The 20,917-nt window shown below is 38.0% G+C and overlaps 1 protein-coding gene across 1 annotated transcript in view; it reads left to right on the top strand.

Annotated features, from left to right (window-relative positions):
• The first annotated feature begins 263 nt into the window (after positions 1-263).
• Positions 264-20,917, top strand: part of CCDC171 (coiled-coil domain containing 171) — a 150,231-nt gene continuing 129,577 nt past the window's right edge. Inside the window, exons 1-7 of the mRNA XM_066338509.1 lie at positions 264-375; positions 2,687-2,747; positions 3,520-3,692; positions 5,252-5,384; positions 6,814-6,988; positions 9,515-9,696; positions 14,545-14,691. Coding sequence (XP_066194606.1) covers positions 3,646-3,692; positions 5,252-5,384; positions 6,814-6,988; positions 9,515-9,696; positions 14,545-14,691 — 684 coding nt within the window. The 5' untranslated portion in view covers positions 264-375; positions 2,687-2,747; positions 3,520-3,645. The remainder of the gene's footprint in view (positions 376-2,686; positions 2,748-3,519; positions 3,693-5,251; positions 5,385-6,813; positions 6,989-9,514; positions 9,697-14,544; positions 14,692-20,917) is intronic.

The raw sequence follows: 20,917 nt of genomic DNA, 5'->3' as shown, positions 1-20,917 counted from the left end.
GGCTGTGTGCAGGCTCGCTGTGCGGGGCTCGCTGTGCGGGGCTCGCTGTGCGGGGCTGTGTGCAGGCTCGCTGTGCGGGGCTCGCTGTGCGGGGCTCGCTGTGCGGGGCTGCCCCCGCCGCCGCACCGCCCGTTGATGACGTTCCGCCGCGGCCGGAAGTTGCCGTTGGGACGGAGCTGCGCGCCGGCCGCGTCCTCGCTGGCGGGACCTGGAAACGGTGGGCCGCTTCCCGGCGCTTCCCGGCGCTTCCCGGCGCTTCCCGGCGCTTCCCGGCGCTTCCCGGCGGCCGCGCTCGCCCCGGCTGTCCAGGGGCGGCCTCGGGGTGCTGCTGCTGGAGCTCTGTTCTGACTTTGTTCCCACAGCCCTTCCTGCCAGGTAAAGCGCCAAAGCCGCCGTCACGGCGTGCGCTCAGCCAGCGCCGCTCCGGAGCCAGCGGAGCGAAGGGGTGCTGCTGGTTTGGTTTTTAGCTTGTTTAAAATTTTTCAGCCTGCGTTAGTGAAAAGCTAGTGGTTCGTTCACCTGAAACTGGTGAGCTTTTATAGGTTGCCGCACGCATGTGGTAGCTCCGCCTGGCTTCATGTGTTTTAAATTAGTACGTCTTGGTTAGGTTTAGTTTGCTGGAGGGGACCTTAGAGATCCTCCAGTTCCATTTCTTTGCCGTGGGCGGGCACACCTCCTACTAGACCAGATAGCTCACAGCTCCATCCGGCCTGGTCGTGAACACTGCCGGCGGTGGAGCATCCACAGCTTCTCTGGGCAACCTGTTCGGTGTCTTGTCACCCTCAGAATAAAAAATTTCTTCCCCACATCCAGTCTAAATCAATGGCCTTCATAAACTTAGTTAAGCATATTCAGAAGTTCGTTAGGAGAATATGACACAAATTTTGTAGGTAACATCCACTGAATGTATTACCTTCTCAAGCAAAAACTTCTTTACTGTTTGTTTGATTGAGGGGCTCTTATTAACCACTCCATGCCCCTTGATTTTTTTCCCCCTAACTGAAACAGTGTGCTTTTGGAGTGTATCCATTTGTGTGCTAATAAACTATGGATGTGCATCTTAGAGAAATGTTGTATATTCAAAATCATTAGCATTCCCAGAAAACAGTCATTAGGTATTCTCTGTTTCCCTCCTCCACCAAAGTAATTAAAAGACTTAAAAGTAATTTCAGAAGGTTCTAAAACTTCAAGGTGTGGATGTGTCAGAGGAGATTTTGCTTATGTTTTGAGACAGATTTTTTTTCTGTTGCATCTATTTGGTTGCACCATATTTTTTTCTTATTCTACTGTTCAGATTTTGGTATAAAGCCAAATATACTTTTTGGCAATAAATATTAAGAAAGGGGTGATGTGAAAAACTAATTTCTTAGTGTTCAGAGCTATGTCTTAATGCAAAAATTTGGCACAATTAATAGAGGTATAGTTTCCTATACCAGGATACCTCATCTTTTTTACTGAAGTGGTTAATCTTTGTTGAGTACAGTACTACAAGTACTTTGTCAAGATTTTCTTTCACATAAAGTTAAAGTTTTCAGTGTGCAAGTCACCAATAATTCAGTGGAACTTAACATGTGCCTAGAAATTATACAACAGTCTGTATTTTGAAAAAGAGGTTTTCAACTATTTTCTCATTTGAGATGGAAAGAAAGCCATGTTGTTTTCTCTAGGAGTATGAGTGACTGCTTAGCAGTTACTGTGCTTTGAATCTTATGAACAGTTGTACTGAGGTGCATGTGTAGATGCTAAAAATCACAAAGAATAGATTCACCTATTCTATACGAATACACTGCTTTTCTGTAAAAACAAAAGAAATAAACAAAAGCCCCCAAACCAAAATCTCAGGAGTTTTTAGAAATAAGGCAGGTTTTTTGCTGAATTTTCTGTTAAAATTGTAGATTATTGTGGGAAATAGTAAAGGTAAGAAGACTTTTAGAAGCTGTGAAAGCAGTCTTTAGAAACAGAAAGAGCAGAGAACTTAGAGCTAGCTGCAGCTGCAACTGTTACTGCAGTTGACAGTTAACTGTTATTTCATATCCTTGCTTGCAGTATTATTGTATCTTCTCTACTTTCAAGCTTTACATCTGCAGCTAATTCTTAAGTTCTCTGCTTTCTGTTTCTGAGGCCTGCTTCTACAGCTTCTAAAAGTCTTCTTACCTTTACTATTTCCCACAATTGAAGCAGAAATGCATTTTTTTATTCACCTTATTTTTTGTGCAGCAACTGCTGCCATTGAAGACTACAATATAAAAATACTTTAAAGTAGTAGAGAGCATTGAAAGGGGGGCAGCAAGGTTGGTGAAAGCCTTATAAAGAATGGCTGAGGTCACTTGGTCTGTTCAGCTTGCAGGAGACTGAAGCAAGACCTCATTGCAGTTACAACTTCCTCACAAGGGGAAGTGAAGGCGCAGGCACTGATCCTTTATCTCTGGTGACCAATGGCAGGACTTGAGGGAATGGCCTGAAGTTGTGTCAAGGGAGGTTTAGGTTGGACATTCAGAAAAGTTTCTTCATCCAGAGAGTGGTTAGGCACCGGAACAGGCTCCTAGGACAGTGGTCACAGCACCAGCCCGACTGAGTTCAAGAAGCATTTGGACAATGCACTCAGGCACATGGTGTACCTCTTGTGGTGTCCTGTGCAGGGCCAGGAGTGGGAGTCAATGATTCTAATGCATGTCTTCCAACTCAGCTTATTCTATGATTCTGTGAACATGTGACTGCAAACAGGGGATGGTAAAAATGGAGTCCAGGTGAGTTTCATGTTTTGGACTTTAATATAGATGTCCATCTGCTATCGTGTTCAAAAACAAACCCTTATGGCTCATTAATAGACTGGTGGATACAGCTTATGTTTCATATTACCTTGTTTTAATTAATGAAAAGAGGTCATTAATGAGTTTGCTGTGCAACTTGTTGTAAACAATGGATTTTATTAAGGTCTGTGTTATAAATACGTTGTCAATATTGATTTCTTTTTTATTGTAACACTAAGTTAATTTTTTTTCTAAAGGTGAATGGAGTTATAATTCCATTTATTATTCTTCCTGCATAATCCTAACTGTTTCTGATTTATCTAGTACAATAAAAATATGTTCAAATAGAAGATTTCAGGTTTGTAAAACACTTGGAAGACTTGCTGTGTTAAAGGCTGTTATCAGACAGCAAACCTAGTACATGCAATCATGATATACGCATTTATCTTCAATAGAATTATTTTGAAGAGAAAGGGAGTTTGTAATATTTTTACAAGATAGAGGATCTATGTATGTAATATTTTTTACTGATATTCTGAAAACCTTGGGGGGATATGCTGCTATGTTACTATATATGTATATATTAATCTACAGTATTTAAGCTTAGAGGACTAAAAGTACAATTCTCATAGTTGTCTGAAACTGTGGAATTACAGTTGTAATTGTTCACATGATGTAGTAGTAACACTGTTTTCTAACTGCTTGTGAGTATTAACAAATGATTCTTTTATTATGTTACCAAATAAACTAAAGCATTTCTCTGTTACAGATTTTAATGTTTTTATGATATGGAAGAATCATCCTGGAACCTTGTTAAGTAAATGTATATACAGTCAATGATTCATTCTCCAGAGTTTATAGTTTATGCAGCTTAAAAAGCTGCCTATTTGCCATCATGAGTTCATCTTGTCCAGTCAACTACTCTGTCACAGAAGCTAGAAGGTGAGCTTCATTTCTGTATTTTTAAGTCTAGTAATATAATTTCTGGTTTTGTGGTTTGTTTTCTAGATCCCTGAAATGATGTAATTCAGACTGACAAAGAACCAGTTACAGGGTGATATATGCAAGCTATGCCATAATAATACCGTTATTAGATCTTAGAATTATGACATGGCCAGGGTTGGAGCAGACTTTAGAGATCATTGAATTCCAACCTGCTGCTCTGGACAGGGGGACACCTTTCACTAGACAAGATTGCTCAGAACCCCATTCACCTTGGTCTTGAGCCAACTGCCAGGAATGTGACATCTATAGCTTCTCTGGGCAACCTGTTCCAGTGCCTCTCCACTCTCACAGTCAAGAATTTTTCTGATATCTAATCTAAATCTACTTTCCTTCTGTTTAAAGCCATTCTCTCTTGTCCTGTCACTACATGCTCTTGTAAAGAGTGCCTCTCCATCTTTCTTGTGGGCTCCCTTCAAGTAGTTGAAGGCTGCAATTAGGTCACCCTGAAGCCTTCTCTTTCCCAGGGTGAACAAACCCAATTCCCTTGGCCTTTCACCAGTGCACTTATTTAGAAAAACCCAGTATACTGGAATTTATTAAACCGTTCTTTCTGTAATTAATACCTAAGACTTTATGTGGACCAAGGTAAGCTATTTTAGTATTTTCAGCTCTGCATGAAATGATGCCAATTTTCATGCCAATTTTCATCCCAATGCCATGTTTCTTTTTACAGTTCAATTCATATTTAGTGGCCCTGATGATTTATTTTTGTGTGGAGCAACTGATTATTACAGCCATTCTTACATAGTTTTAATAATTTGAGAAACAAATAATGTAAACACTAAGTTTCAGCTCCTGAAATACTTTGACCTGCCCATTTTGAAATTATAATTGATTGCAAGATGATTCATCTAATTAATTAAGTATTTTAATACTATTTGTCACTCTCTACATAAAGGCCTGTTTTGATTCTTTGGATATTGCTTGTGATGGTCAGAGGCAAATCCTGTTACCTGTCAAATAGATTTTCTTTTGGCTGAAAAAGTAGTGGAAATAACATAACAGACTAGACCTTTAGTTTGTATTTTGTTTGTGATCAACCATTTATCTGTGGTTTAGATGTATATATTTTTGAAAACAAATGCGGAAGAGTAAGTTTTATTCCTTATTTACGTGTTTTTGACATGTTTTTGAGACAGTAATCCATGTTAAAAATGAGCATTATTGAAGAGACAAACAGAAACTTGCTAGTCATTTTAATATATGTTATTGGAATTACGTTTTTAAGCATCCTGGAAGTTTATTGGATCGATTGTAAAAATAGTGAAAAAAATTAAAAACATGCTTAAATCGTTTTAGGGAAATTACAAGTACATATTTGATACAAGTTTCTGCTTCTACATCTCTACATAATTTGCATAATAAGCAACAGTAGACGTAGTTTTACTTAAGTGAATGTATTCAGCTTTGGACCCACAATCTGATAATTGAAATAAGGGAGCATTAAAACTTAAAAGAAGTGCTTATGATTTTTTTAAAACAACAATATTTTGCAGCTTTCCTAATGAGGAATGTGAGTTACTACAGAAGAGCAATGAATCAGAATCCGATGCTGTTTTAGGTCTGAAATGGAAACTTCTTCAAGCTAAAAAAGAAAATTTGGACTTAACTATTCAACATAATCAAGAAGTAAGGACATCTTTTTAATTTGCTTTATTTTACTCTTGAAATAAATGTCATCTTGTTGCATTGAAATAATGCTCTCACATATTGGATCAAAAGCATAGTCAGCTGGAAAATATTAAGAAAGGTTTCACTGTACAGACTTCTCATACTTGTTTATAGATACTGTTAGAACTTCTGCTATTATTGTTAATAGTTAAAGCTGTGGTACTTGAGTTGATCACTACTTGAGTTGAGCACTTCTCAACAGCAAAATGGAGAAGAATCTTGTGCACCCCGAGTTTCACTGTAAGAGATGGTTTGTTTGTTTGCTTATTTTAATCTAGATGGTTCCATAGATCCATTTTTTGCAATCACACCACAGTTGGTAAGCCAATTGGAAAATAACAGTGTAACTGAAGCACAAGAGCAAGTCACTGTGGGAGACGCAGTCATCTCCAAATTTGGGTACACACCCAGATAATATATCTTATTAATGATACTTCTTCAGCAGCATACTTTAAACCAGATTATCAACTGCCAGATTTGCGTTACCAAGTGTGGTAAGTGTGCCTAGCAGCAATATACTGACTACAACTCAGCATCCACCTTTTCCTGTGTTTATTAGTGGGAAAGCTGATATTCAAACTAAAGAAAAGATTAATTAAGTGTATTCTTAATGCCACTTCATTTCAGTATTAGTTTGTTATAACAACATCAAGGAAATTCTTTGTAATGTGGGTGAATTCCCATGTATTAAGTTCTCATTAAGAAGAATGTTGCTACTTTGTAGATGTTCTGAAGTAAAATGTTATTGAAAGTATGAAGTTATATGAAAGTAAAATGTTATTTTACTTTCTGCCTTCTTGTGTTGAAATATCTCAAACTTGATTTTCTAAATCCAGTTTTTTGCAGCAAAGATTATTTGTCAGCCTGTATAAGATCCCTTTTGGGTGTGTTTTCTATTCTTAGTTTGTTGTATGTTAGCATTAATGGCATCTGTTTCACTACTGAGCATTATCAGACTGAATTTTATGCTTGTATATATATTTGTGAGTTACTATATGTCTGAAAATCTAGTATCCCAATATGATTGATTTTCTGAATGTTGCCAGAAAATCGTCTGGAATATAATGTTTCTCTTGTGGCATTTTTTCCTCTGAGGTGCAGGAAGATTCGAGTAATATATGGGTAATTTTTTAAGGTAGAATATTTTTTGAAAAATGGAGGGGTATGTTAAAGGTACATGGAATTCATCTAGGAAGAGTATCAGTTTGCACAAACCAGTGAAGTATCAAAATGTGCATAAACATGCAGTTGCAAGATTGTATTTCAAATTCAAGTGGAATAATAAATTCCAAATATCTTTGAAAAATATTTCATTGTTGTGTTTCTGTAACATGTTGCACTTTTTCAAGGGAACATAGTTAGCAGTTTTGTGAAATTTATTTTCTAGGTGTCTAACTATGAGAAACAGATAATCAAATTACGTTCAGAATTTGAGAGAGGAGAGGCTGTTCGACAAGGTCTGGAGTATGAATTGGCAGTTGCCAGAAAAGGTGCTCATCTGAAAATGTGTACTGCAGAAGAGGAATTAAGTGATGCAAAAAATAAACTTGTGGAACTGCAAGGTAGGTTTCAAAGAGGTAAAGATGGAATAAGGGCTAAGTCTGTTTCACGTCACTAAGGTAAGTTGGAAACAGGGACATAATTAAATTCTGTAGTTACTGCTGTTTTACTTGAATCTGTCTTATCTTCCTATCTCTTATCCATTTGCTTTTGAAAACTCATAAGAGTCCACAAAACTCTTTCTATATCATGTGTGGATTAGAACCAACTGGCTAAACCTTCCAATCTTTCTTTCATCTTGCCCATCATCTTCTGTTATTTCTTCCTTCAGTGCTGTTTGTGTACAGAATTTTAATCATGGTGGCCATCTTTACATCTGAGTTATCTCTGTGTCCAGTAGTTCTTCCTTTTCCATTTCAGATGGAAAAAGAAAAGAAGAAAAAAGAACAGAAAAAAAAAAATTCCTGCTCATTTGCTTGTACTATTTCTAGAAGTTCTCTAAAAGCAGTGTTTTTCCAGAAATTCTCTAAAAGATATGTCTATTGTTTTTCATCTTTTAAAATGTTTCAAGCTTTTAATTGCTCATGTCTGGTTTATTTTCTTTTCATTGTTTTTGTTTCTTTTTTATAGTAATGTGTGTTGAGACAGTAGTATGTGGAACGGAAGTTTTTTACCTTGACTTTCTATTTCCTACTACTTCTGTATGCAGAAACTCAGATTTTCTTTATACTCCTCAAACAGAGAGATTTCTCATTCTTACAAGGAAGCGAGGTGCATTTTTAGTTACCTAAACTAGCATATCTATTTAATCTGGTACAGGAGATGTATCTGTGATTTTGATGAGACTTTGATATTCAGTGAAGAGTTTGGAGTACTCCTTGTAGATTTTAACCTTCCAAGAACTGAAACAGTACAAGTACTTAAAGTAACAAGTATTTTTAAAATATTTGGAAAACTGAACTTTCACTCCTTTGGAGAACACATGAATAATCAAAAATCTCAGGGATTGCAAACACATGAAAAATAACAAATCTTACGGATTGCAATCTGGAAGAAGGCATTTTTTTCTCTTTGGAAATTTCTCTGTGCTTACAAATGGAAGATCTGAACTGCTAGTTTTTCTCTTAGAGCTGTTATGTTTCTTTCCATGTGTGTTAGTTTTCTTGCCAGTATAAGGGTCATGCCATGCAGGTACTGAGAGGCAGGACTCAAGAGGGACTGATGCTGCTGGAACCACAGTACAGTGAATGCAGTCTGCTGGCCTGCCTGTCACTTTCCTGAATGGACTGGGCTAACATGGTGAGGAGACTGGAAAACTAAAAGGGAATACAAGAGGTTTCACAGAGGCAAGGGATGTCTTCTTAAATGCATGTGTTAGTTTCTTCCAATACCGTAGTCAATAATTAGTAGTCTGTCAATTGACTATAAATTGCATTGGCTGAAATTTCTCAAACTTTTATGTCTGTGACAAGTGGCAAAGAAACCAAATTATAATTTTGCTGCTTAATTTTTAGTAATTAATAATTTTCTGCTTCTTTTCCTTTGCCACTTGGAGCCTTTCTCACCTCACCTGACCCAGTGCTTTGATATGACTCCAGCATATCTCCTCAGACAGGATACTTCATTTGTGCCTTGTACTTTTCAGTGTTTTCTCCAGAGCTTTTGCTGCTTTTATTCAGGGTTGATTTTCTGCCATCTGAGAGTACTTTCCTATCATTGTGTCCACTGATTTTCTGTGTCATCCTAATGTGTTCTCTTAATTTCATTTGTTTCTGACTAGGAAGAAATGTCAAAAAATCGGAATGGATTTGAAATAAAATCCTGTTCCAAAGTGGTGATGACTTAAATGCCAGTGGAGGTAGTTGTATTCAGTAAAATGAAAAGCCATTGTAAATTATTTTCTCTGATAAAGCTGCTTACAGGTTATGAAGGCTTCTGTGACATTTAAGCTTTCACAGAAGAGTGTATACAATGTTCCCCATCTCAGGTAATTTGTGGGCTGAAGATTTAAATCTCTTGAGGAACAGTTAAGTTTTCTTGGAAAAACTAAATCTTTGCCTAGTAACCCAACCTGCCTTATGTTTATCTACAGTCTCTTTCATGGAACAGGTGCCTATCTTTACTGTAATTTAAACTGAGCTCAAGTTTAATTGATACAGATTAATACATATATCAAAAATGACATTTAGAAATAAACTTGCAAAATGTAGAAATCAGAAAATAAATCCTTCATTCTAAAAAGTTGTCATTTCACAGAATCACAGAATACGCTGATTCGGGAGGGGCCCACAAAGAGTTATCTCAGGGGTTTATGCTTTTCCAAGAGAAAAAAGAGTTTTAATTTTTAAAAATCACTCAAGCATTCCTGTGTTCTTACGGGAAAGATGCAATAGGAACACAAAATTTGCTAGTTTCTTCTCAGTGAAGATGGTGCTCTCCAGTGCTGGAGAGTTAATGTTGCAGTGTTCCTCAGTGTATCAAAATACACAGAAGAACTGATGTTCATTATGTATTTGGGGTTTATTTTCTGGATATGTTTTGCCGTGCTGCTTCTACCTTTTTTATTTCTCTTTTTCTGTAAACAATAGTATTCAATGAAAACCTTCAGCAGAAAATGACAGAGACTGAGAAAACATTTCATAATGCTCAACAGAAGTGGAAAGAAGAACAGCGAAGACTTGCAAGGGCGAAGGATGATATCAGCAGAATTTATAACAAAGAATATGTATTCCTTCTTAAGGAAAGAAACGAAGTAGAAACAGTTTTACTGGTATGGTGTATTAATAGTTGGAAAGTCGCATGAGATAATGGCTGGAACTTTTTTTGTGTGAAGTGTGTAGTGGGTTGAGGTCTTTCTAATTTAGGAAAAAATCCCTTCTATACCTAAAGTGCTGCAAGTTTTTCTGAAGAATGTAGCTTTATTAAGTTATACGGGATGTGTCACAGTCTTTCTTGCTTTGATGAAATGTGTTACAGCTAATTTTGGTGGTAACTGCCTAAGTCAAGTTACCAGTGCAGAGTCCATTTGCACTGTTATGCAATACTGAGTTAGTAAAATCAGGGACACTTAACACCCACAGGTTCAATTTCCCTGTTACTTCCCCTAGTCTGACATCCAATAGCCTGTGTATATGAAAATAGTCTGTATAATATGAAGACTACATACTTTCAGGGAACCTGAACAGTGATGATGGGATTTCCAGCTGTGCAGTGTATGTTACTAACTCCATACCACATATGAAAAGTGAGCATTGTTGAAAATTCTGCCATTTGATTAGATGAAAATAACCTAATGCTAAGAGAAGGCCTTATAATCTGCTTTAGACTGTGGGGTTTCATTTTTTAGTAATTAATTTATTCATGTTTCCTGATTTATACTGATCTTTATATATCCTTTGGGTGTTAAATGTGTAGAAAGCAATAAAAGTACAAACTTGTTTTTACCCCTGTTTTAGACAGTCAAGCTATTCAATGTTTAGAAGAAATCATGTAGCATTATGGTGTGGAAGTGCTGAGTGAGCATACCTAACTTTTACCTGCTCTACAAGGACACATGCAATTACACCACTGCACTTCAATTACACTTTTGCCTTTTTAAATTACAAGTTACGTATGTTGTATCTTAGCTATGTAATAACACTATTTGATGAAAAACCAGAATGTATTCAGCTGTAGTTATTCTTCATAAAAAGAAGTGTATGGTGATAGATATTTGCATTGCATGATGCATGCTGAAAACAGATTGCTGCTAAAAGATAAACTTTTTAATATATTTTCTTCCTTTGTAGTCCCTTCTAAGATGTGACAGATTTGTCTCAGTTGAGATGGGCATTTGGTCAAGCAGTAGAAAATTTTCTGGTTACTTTCTTCCCACCTGATCAGCGCCAAGCCTGGGACAGTACCAGTCTTCCCAAATGACAGTAAACTTAACCTGGCAGCTTGATAGCCAAATTCTGACAGCAAGCATACCTGTTGTACTGTATCATGGTGCTGTTGGTCAGATTCTATACGGCACCTGTAGAAGCAGCTCGCAAAACAAAACAGGGCAGAGACACTCCCTTAATTATGTATATTTCAAAAGTACTGTGTACTGATTCTTCAGCTATTTGAAGGCAAGATCTGGAAAGAGTGGTGCGGTAATGCACCTGTAGTAAAAATCAGGTAGTGTGTGGATAAATAGTCTTTCTGTGCATGTATTGCAAAAGGATTTGCATTGTGTTGTTTATCTTAACGATGAAGAGACCTGATGGCAGGAAAGGATTCCACTGATTTGAATTTTCTCTGAATGAAGGATAAAAAAGAAATTCCCTTATCTCCTCAGTAATTTTGTGGATATGTTGAACAGTACTTTGAAAGACTAATTGGGAGAACTGTAAATAAAGAGAAAGAGAAGGTTTCAGAGAAAAATATGTGAGCTCATTGACAGGTGATACCCTAAGGTCCTTCTCAAACCAACAGAAACCTGAGTCAGTTTTCATTCAAAGTCAATTCTTAAAAACCTAAGGTTTGGTTTAGGCAATGAGGAAACTTAGTCTTAGATGCAGCTTTCTTATTAAGTTGCCAATTAAGCAGGCTAAGAGTGGTGCTTTGGCTCTGTTCTGGCTAAGAGCAGACTTGAGCTAAGTTGAGGATGGTTTGGAATGGACTTGTTATTTCTTGTATATAGTGTTTAGAAGTGTTTATTCAGTGTGTTTAATACTGTATGAAAAAATGATATTTTAAGTTGTATTCTATACTCTTAGAAGTAATGTTTATCCTCAGGTGGGTTACTCAGGTCGTTGTGTTCTCCGTCAGTGTATGTTGGTTCAGAAGAGAAAGGTGATTTGTAGAAGCAGGGGTTTGGTTGGAAGATGTACTAAAGCTACATGATTTTTTGCTCCTAAAGTAAATGTGATTCACTAGTAGATGTCAACTACTAGTCTGCTTTGAATAGTAGAATTTTTGAATTTAGTTCAATTGCAAATACTTCAGTTTTTCCGCTTTGTTTTTGTAGTATTTCCTTGCTCATTGCTCTAGTTATAGTTACATAAAAAATTCTGGGAAATAAAAATTATACACATAAATTTTAAATCTGGACTTGACTATCTTAGTTGTTGTTTGAAAGCTTAACTGATTTAACTTGGCAGATAAATATCAGATGGGTTTAGGTTTGTAAACTAAAACTTCAAATGTGTTCCAGTCTTTTGTGTTGTGTATTTACAGTCCTGTTTTGAATAATATAGTTATTTTGAGTTATGAGATGAAAACTAAATAAAGTGGTCTTAATATGTACGTAGAAGCAAGAGTCTAAGCATGTATGGCAAATCCTGGGTTCCAGATCTGCAGTTTGTGAACAACAGATCTGAACTTAGCTATGAAAATGCTGATGTAGACATGGAAGTGAAGTCAGTTCAATCAACTAAAACGTGTCTTTATGATACAGAGTAAAAGGAATTCTCTCTGCTTTCTAACGGAGAAAGGTTTGTATTGTACTATATTGAGTGTGCTTAGCATAGTGTTTGGTACATAATAAAAAATTTTGGAGTTCAATAGTAAGTGCAATAGCATCATCTTGTGGTGAGTCAGAATATAGTATTTCTTCACAGAAGCACTCAGTTTTTTCCTTAGACTATTTGTGAAATTGCGTTGTTTACACAACACTTTAAACCACCTGACCAGCTGTGTTTTTGATATGCAAATATGTATAGTGAGTGTGTATATGACTTGTAGATATACATGTATATATAAAGGTGTTTTCTTTTTTAGCATGGTGAAATATGTTTCTTTCTGAACCTTCCAAGTGCAGGTAATGGCTGGAATAGTCTGACACAGTCATACCATGTCTGAAAAGTTCAGAGATTTCAAGATTCTGAAGTCATGTTGACTTGTTTAATAAGCTTGATTTATTATTCATGTCAGTTTTTGTCTGCTACTGCTATCTACATTTCCAGCATAAAATATTTTGAAGTCTTGATGTAGTATTTTTCCAGGAAACTATGTATTACTTATTTCATGTGCACTTTTCACAGCTCATTTATGTTAATACGTGGAAGATAAATCTGAAGAGAAATATTTCTATATCTTTCCAATATGGAGAAGATGAGAGTAGTTGTAAATTTGAATAAAAGTAATTTTTTTTTGCATGCTGATGGGAAGGAACTTCTTCATTATCTTGGTATTGCAGGCAAAGTTAGAGAATTACCTTTAAATTTAATCCATATCCAGCTGGACTGTTTTTGCAGTATTTTGATTTTTGAATTCACTTGTTTCACAGGCATGCTCCTTGTTACCTTTTCAGAGAATGGAGAAAAATTGTGTCATAGCGCCTCCACATGAAAAAAGAAAGAAAATTAATTATTTTTTTCTGTTACTAGTTTGTAATAATGGAGTGCCACTAGGTGTTAGTAAGGGAGTCATAAATCCCTTAGTGTCAACTTTAAGTGGCCAGAAATTTCTGCCTTCAGTCATGAAGAACTTCTAAAATTTGTTTTAAACATTGGAAAAGACTCATATTTCTTTGATCTTCATGTATAAACATAATTCTGTCAAATTTCAATCTTCTGAAGAATCATTCTTCATGAATAATTCATTTTCTTTCCTTCTCCTCCCTGCTCTGCAGATGCCTTATGATTAGTAATTTCCAGGAACAAGATGATGTGATGTAAGAGTAATAGCAGAATTTGTAGACCAGATTTATTTTCACAAAATGTCTCTTGCCACAATAAACTATAGGAATAAATGAACTGGAGGACTTACGGTAATCTTTCTGTGTTTTGTGCAGAAAGTAATTGGCTCTCCAAAGGTGCTCCAGTTAAGTCACTGGATTTGTAACTTGTTTCTGGTGCTAGTTATGGAAAAGCTTACTCCTGTCTACTAGACCAAAGCTATTCTTTTTTTATGCCTCAGGAATCTACAGCTTAAATACAAACTAGGCTACTGGGGGCTCATTATTTGGCTACTTACCTCCATGTCTGGTGTGTCATCAATGAGGATTTTATAGTAGTGGCTCCACAGAGCTGCTGAGTCCAATAGTGTTAGTAATTACACCAATCTGTAGCTGGGTTCAACTTCCAAAAGCAGAAATTGTGGTGGGGAACAGCTTAGTTATTTTATCTTGCCAAGAACTTCATAGTTCACATAGCTAATTTTTAAATTCAGTTTCTAGACAGAAAAGTCCTCAGAGTAGTGGAAATTAAGATTATTTAATCTATGGGAGTAATTTTCAGCAAATGCCTAGTTATTTGATTTCAAATTCTAACAGTTAAAATAATAGCAAAGTAATACTTCTATGTTATCATTTCATCAAATGCACTTAACTGTTTCCCTCTCCACCACTGCCATTGAGCTGCAAGAGAGAACAGGTTGGAAGAGCAGCCTTCTTTAGAGAAAGATTTTCTGTGGAGAATTGGCTCTGATTTTAGTATTACTGCAGAAGGTCATGTTTGTAGTGAGTTGTGAGTCAACACATCTGGTTGTGAATGGTGGTTATCTGGTGGTGAATGGAGAACATGTTCGTTGTTGGGTAAATATGTGCTGACATACTAGATTTTAATAATCTGTTCAGATGCAGTCTTTCCTCTTTTGATCCCTCTACTTTACATTAGCAAAAGTAACTCTTAATGCCATATTTTTTTTCTAGGAGCTGAATAATGAACTGCAAAATATACGCAAGAAATTGAGAGATGTGGAGGTGGAACACAGTGGCTGTAATGAGGTGCTGAGGTGCCAGGCAAATCAACTTAAATGCAGCACTGAACGAGAGAAGAAACTTAAGAAGGAACTTGAAGTAAGGCTTTTTGACTATTGCTATTAGTCTCAACAAACACTGACACTGAGCAATTTCATTTTTGTGGGGTGGAACCTTCCAGCTGGGCTGGATGAACAAAATATTGAACACCTGTTTTGCAGAAAAGGTTGAACAGGTGAATATCACTTTTATTGTGGGGGTGTCTTGAGACTCATGTTTAAACAATAGATAGGAAAGGGTTTATGTAAGTGCGAAATCAAGGCTAACTTTACTTTAGGAAATCTAAAGTCTTAATTCTGGTGGAGGATCTGCTGGAGCCGCAAAAAATCTAGCACAGATGTGCTAGGTGAGGGAGTAGAATATTGGAAGATCACAATGGTCTTATAGCAGCCCCCTTCTGTCTGGAGTTAGTTACTGCAGGTTCGGTTTTCCTCTCTGTCGAGTGACACTCATAGGTTCAGAAGTCTCTAGTCTGAGAATAGTATCTTGTAAATATGCTCTTTACACTAAAGAGCTAGCTTCCTCCTTAGTTCAAGATTTTATTTGTCCACTGATAGGCTTTGTAGGAGTTATGTTATCTGTTAGTACAGTCTGGACCAAGATTTTCTTGGTACAACATTTGTCATTGCAGAAAAGCATAGTGAGTGGACAATTCTTTATTCTAATGTATGTTTTCTACCAAAGGCATCTTTAAATACTTTCTGCAATGAATTTTAAAAGAACTGTCACTTCTTAAGTATTGTGAAACCTTAAAGGAACAAGTGACATAATTTTCAGCTGTGGGATTTTTTCCATTGTTTTTCTTTTAAAGGCAAAAGAAATTTTTTAAGCGTTGATTTTTAGGTAGGCAGAGTCCTGCATTAAAGATGAAGTACAAAATAAATTCCTACAGGAAGGATCAAAACGCATCAACTGAAAACACTGACTTATTGACCAACAAGGTAGACCTTTGTGCCCTCAAAGAATTCTACAGGAAATCTATTGTCATGTCATTTTGAGCTGCACTTGTTGGCCGAGGTGGATTTGCCTTCAGTTGGAAAGTGTCGCATACTGTGATGTTCCAATAGCCCTTTTAAAAAACACCAAGTTCTTCTTCTCAGTACTTGATAAGGACTGTTCTTGTGACTTCATGGCTTTTTGTATACTAACAGAGAAGTCAGGAGCTGAAAGCAGGAAGCACTAGGCAGCAAATAATTTATCTTTTTAAATATTTTGATTGAATATACCCACCATCTGTAACTGAAAAGAAAGGACGCCGTTCCTTGAAAATGTACGATTGCTATACCCTAATGATGGTCTTATCAGGGAAATGCTACCTACTAACCACAATCAGAAAAAATAACTTTTGCTTCTAAATTTTTATTTAACTATTTTCTGCATATCTTAGTAATACATATTCAAGGAAACATATTCAATCTACAGAAAAATGAGTCTCATGGTACTTACGGATATTTAAGCAGTGATTAAGGAAAAGTATGTGATGAAACCTCTTGCATTTGAAAGATAAACAAAATTAGCACAAGTCTTCGAGTCAAAAAAACCAAACTAGGTTAGGCTTCAATGCATATCCTGTTGGCAGCTTGCATCACACTCAACATTAAAAGTACTCTCACTCTGTCTTAAAAGTAAATTGCACATGTGTAATTATCTGAAAGGGTCTACAATAACCTTGTAGATGGTGATTCTACCACTTCTCTGGGCAGCCTGCTCCTATGCTTTGCAAGCCTTGCCATGAAGAATTTTTTTCTCATATCGAGTCTAAACTTCCACTGGTACAAGTGACACCATTTCCTCTCATTCTGTCACTTGTTACCTGCGGAAAGAGACTGACCCTGACCTGGCTATAGCCTCCTTTCAGGCAGTTGTAGAGTGATAAGGTCACCCTTGAGCCTCCTTTTCTTCAGGCTAGATACTCCCAGCTCTCTCAGCCTCCTGTCTTTGTTTAGGAAGAGAGGTATCTGCCAGGGAAAGCCGGAGCTTTCCTTGGAATGGAGAATGTAAACTACCACCACCACTACCCTTCTTCCCAATTATAATTTTTTCAGTTAAAAGCTTTTAGGCAAAAGATCTTGGAAATAGAAATAGCAGTTCTTTACTAATATATAACAAAACAAACAAACACAACTACAGCATTGATAACAAAAACAGTACCAAGAACTTCGAGGACTTTGCTTCACAAAAACCCAGGGCAGTTTGGTCTCGGTGCCCCCGCAGGATCTTCAGAGCACCAAGCTGGGAATAGTGGAAAAAAGAGTCTCGGGCTGGCAATTGCAGAGTGGCAGAAATGTCCTGGCAGAGCGGAGGCAAGAGTCCCGGCAAGGCAGAGGGATGCAGGGTCACGCTGTAGCAAGAGGAGCAGCGCTGATGGAACTACCCCGGCAGGGCAGAGCTGGCTCAGCTTTCGCAGGACGGCAGAGGAGGCCAGAACTCCAGGGTGAGCAGACGATGACAGGCTTCCCGAGACTGGGCCGCAGCGAAATTCTCCAGCAAGAGCACTCCGAACGCCGAAAACCAGACAGCCTGGCTACCTGAAACTCTGTCCTTTTTTCTGCCTCAAAACCCCACCCCCCTCCGAGCTTCGACCATCCCTTTGTTTTGTTAAACAGTCTTAAGTACGACATTTAGTCTCCTTGGTAACTTATGGGGAAAAAATTCTTTAGAGTAAAAAGGAACAAAACCTAATCCCCAACACCTCCTCACAGGACTTGTGCTCCAGACCCTTCACTAGTTTTTTTGGTCTTCTCTGGACATGCCCCAGCGCTTTGATGTTCTTCCTGAATTGAGAGCCCCAGAACTGAACACAGGTTTTGAGCTGTGGCTTCACCAGTGCTGGGTACAGGGAGACAACCCCTGCCCTGATCCTGATGGCCACACTATTGCTGGCACAGGCCAGGATGCCATTGGCCTTCTTGGCCACCTGGGCACACCCTGGCTTATATTCAGCCACTGTCACCAGCACCCCCAGGTCCTTTTCTGCTGGGCCACTTTTCACCTAGCCTGTGGTGCTGCCTGGGGTTGTTGTGTCCAAAGTGCAGGACCCAGCACTTGTTGAATGGCATGGCACTGGTCTTGGCCCATCTCTCCAGCCATTCCAACTCCCTCTGCAGAGCTTTCCTACCCTCCAGCAGTTAAACACTCCTGCCCAGCTTGCAGCTTGCAGCTGTCATCTGCAAATGGAAGTGCATTCAATCCCCTCATCCTGATCACCAATATAGTAAAAAAGACTGGCCTCAATACTGAGCCCTGGGGAGCCTCACTGGTGCCAGCTGGATGTACCACTCTCTGGGTGTTGCCATCCAGCTAGCTCTTTACCTAGCAAACAGTGTACCCGTTTACAGCATAAGCAGCAAGTTTCTCCAGGAGTACGCTGCAGGAAATGGTGTCAAAGCCTTCATTAAAGACTAGATGTATAACATCCACTACTTCCTTCATCCACTAAGTGCATCATGATATCAGTATCCAAGATGAATTTCCATTCAGATATAGGAGCCTTGAAGTAGTACTCCCCAGACTGAATGGTCTACATTTTTTCATTAAGTAGATCTGTTTTTTTTATTCTTTTCATAGAAATTTAGCTTGTAGATTGAAGTTGATGGATATAGGATACACATCTTCAATTTCCATGCTGAGTACCTCATGTTAATGATCATTCAGTTAGCAAATGTGTACTTAAGTTCTTCATGATGAGAAGAAAGTTCTTAAGATAATTGTGTGAAGATTATGTAATTCTACTTAAACCCAATCTTAAAATATTTTATTATATGCTACTTGCTGAAAAGCAATGGAGATGAGTATTTTCTGGGAGTTCACAAATCTGTTCTTTTGCTACCCTCTGCTGGACATAAGGGAGAAATCCATGGGAACATACTTGAGTTTTGGTAATGGAAGGAAACACTAAATTTAATTTTTTTTATTTTAGTACAATGACACTTGTATAAAGAATTATGTCCAACAGACTGTTACAAAGAAAAGAAATCTGCCTGCTCCCCATTTTTTTTCCTTTTTTTTTTCTTCAAATATTGGTCTGGTTTTATCCTTCAGTGATTACTCTGATCATCTCAAAGAGAAAATTTCTAGTTTCCAGAGTTAGAAATTAAGAGAAAGAATAATGGTAAGTTTCTGTGGACTTCTAAGTTGAAAGAAAGCTGTTGTTGCACTGTCTAAACTGCTAGCTTACCAATTTGTACTGATACCAATATGTTGCATAGATCTGGAGTGCTTCTGAAGTAGAAAATGCACTGCACCAGAAAGATTGAGAACCTCAGGTATCATTCTGCCTCTTTAGCCTGAGACTCAGTAGCCAATTAAATTATTGATCTATTGCTATTGAGCTCATCAAGATAGTACTATTTATGATAATCAATTTTCCAGAACAGGTGTATTTTCTTTTAGCTTTTAGCTCTATTGGTAATGAGGATTCTTGGGAAATACTTGAAAAAGACAAGACAAGAAAACTTGTTATAAAAATAATGTTTCTTGTGATGTAGCCAGCCAAAAAGATGGGTGGGAGAGTGGTTTTGAAATGAGAATGTCAACTTTACCACAAGAAACAGAATTATTAGTTTATAAACTTCAAACTCTTTGCCTTGTTCCTATAAATGTAATGATTTTCTGGTTTTTTTTTTTTTTTTTTTTTTTTTTTTTTTTTTTTTTTTTGTTGTTGTTTTTTAATGTGTTTGGGGCTGCCAACTCTTAGTAAGCTGAAGGTGAAGGTCTCTCAAATTTTTTAAGTCTTTCTTACAAGGCCTGAAAAATGTTCCATAACTTGATGTGTTTAATTTCAGAGGCTGAGTATATTGTCATATTTCTGAGACTTCCAGTTTCCATTTAAATGCTATGCCCTTAGCTTTCACATTGCCTTTTCTACTTCCCTTGCCTCCACTATGTATATTGACACGCAGTGCTAAACATGTATGCTTGTATTAGCTTGGTAATGCTGCTATGATGCAAAGAGGACTTGGGGAATGGTTAATATCTGTATTTGTGAGGTATATGTATATGCAATACTTGAAGGCTGTGGGCTTATTTCTCACTCTCTCTAAGTTAGTGAAACATGAAATTTAGATTGCAACCGAAATCAAAGCTAACCCTTCCCAAATCTGCAAACGTTTTGGGTTTTTTTCTCTTTATAAACGGCACTGTTAAGTAAGTGCTGGTTCTCATCAGAAAGACTTGCAAAAGCTCCAAGCACAGTAAGATAGGACATATTTGTCAACAGTCTGTTGACTGTTAAACTGTTTGTCTTCTATGACTACACACTTCTTGACAGCTTACTCCTACTTAATCTTCTGCTTCCTAGAGTCTCCACAATGCATAACTGTCATCCAGGAATTCTAGCTGCTGTGACTGTCAGATATTAGTTACTGCATGCTTAGTACATAGTATACTTGTGTGTATATATATGTATATATCTGAAGAGGTATACTTAGATAAAAATATATAGTACCACATACATAGAGGATTCTAACTACCGCAGGTTTTGTAATGGGAGCTCTCTGGTGGCTCCAAAGTTATATTTCTTGAATGACAAGCTCATTGACATAATGGCTTCTGCAAAGCATTTGACTGTCTCATTGTTGTCTCTAAAATGGAGAGACATGGATTTGATGACTGCAATGCTTGGTACATAAGGAATTGGCTGTACGATTGCCCTCAAAGGATTATGTTGGATGACTTGATGCCCAAGTGGAGAGCAGTTGTCAACCAGGAATTGATATTGGGACCAGTGCTTTTTTCCGTTTTTGTCAGTGACATGGACAGTGGCATCAAGTGCACCCACAGCAAGTCTGCTGACAACACTGAGCTATGTGGGGCAGTTGGCACACTGGAGGGCAGGGATGGCATTCAGGAGGACCTTGACAGGCTTGAGAGGTGGGTCTGTGCTCAGGTTCAGCAAGGCCAAGTAAAGGGTTCTGCACTTGCCCCAGAGAAATCCCAAGCACAAATTCTGGCTGGGCAGAGAATGGAGTCAGAGCCCTGTGGGGTGGTACTGGGGTTGAGAGGCTGGACATGACCCAGCCATGACAGTGAGTACTCGCAGCACAGAGACCACCTGCATCCTGGGCTGCATCCAAAGCAGCATGGCCAGCAGAGTGAAGGAGGGGATTCTGCCCCTCTGCTCTGCCCTGCCCTGGTGAGACCCTGCCTGCAGTGCTGCACCTAGTACTAGGACCCCAACATAAGGAGCACATGGGCCTGTTGGAGTGAGTCCGTAGGAGGGGGAGCCACAAAGATGACCAGGGGACTGGAGCATCTGTCCAGTAAA

The sequence above is a fragment of the Sylvia atricapilla genome, chromosome Z (assembly GCF_009819655.1).
Source record: "Sylvia atricapilla isolate bSylAtr1 chromosome Z, bSylAtr1.pri, whole genome shotgun sequence".
Classification (NCBI taxonomy): Eukaryota; Metazoa; Chordata; class Aves; order Passeriformes; family Sylviidae; genus Sylvia; species Sylvia atricapilla.
The sequence above is the reverse complement of the archived record's forward strand: the minus strand, read 5'-3'. Positions and strand labels throughout refer to the sequence as shown.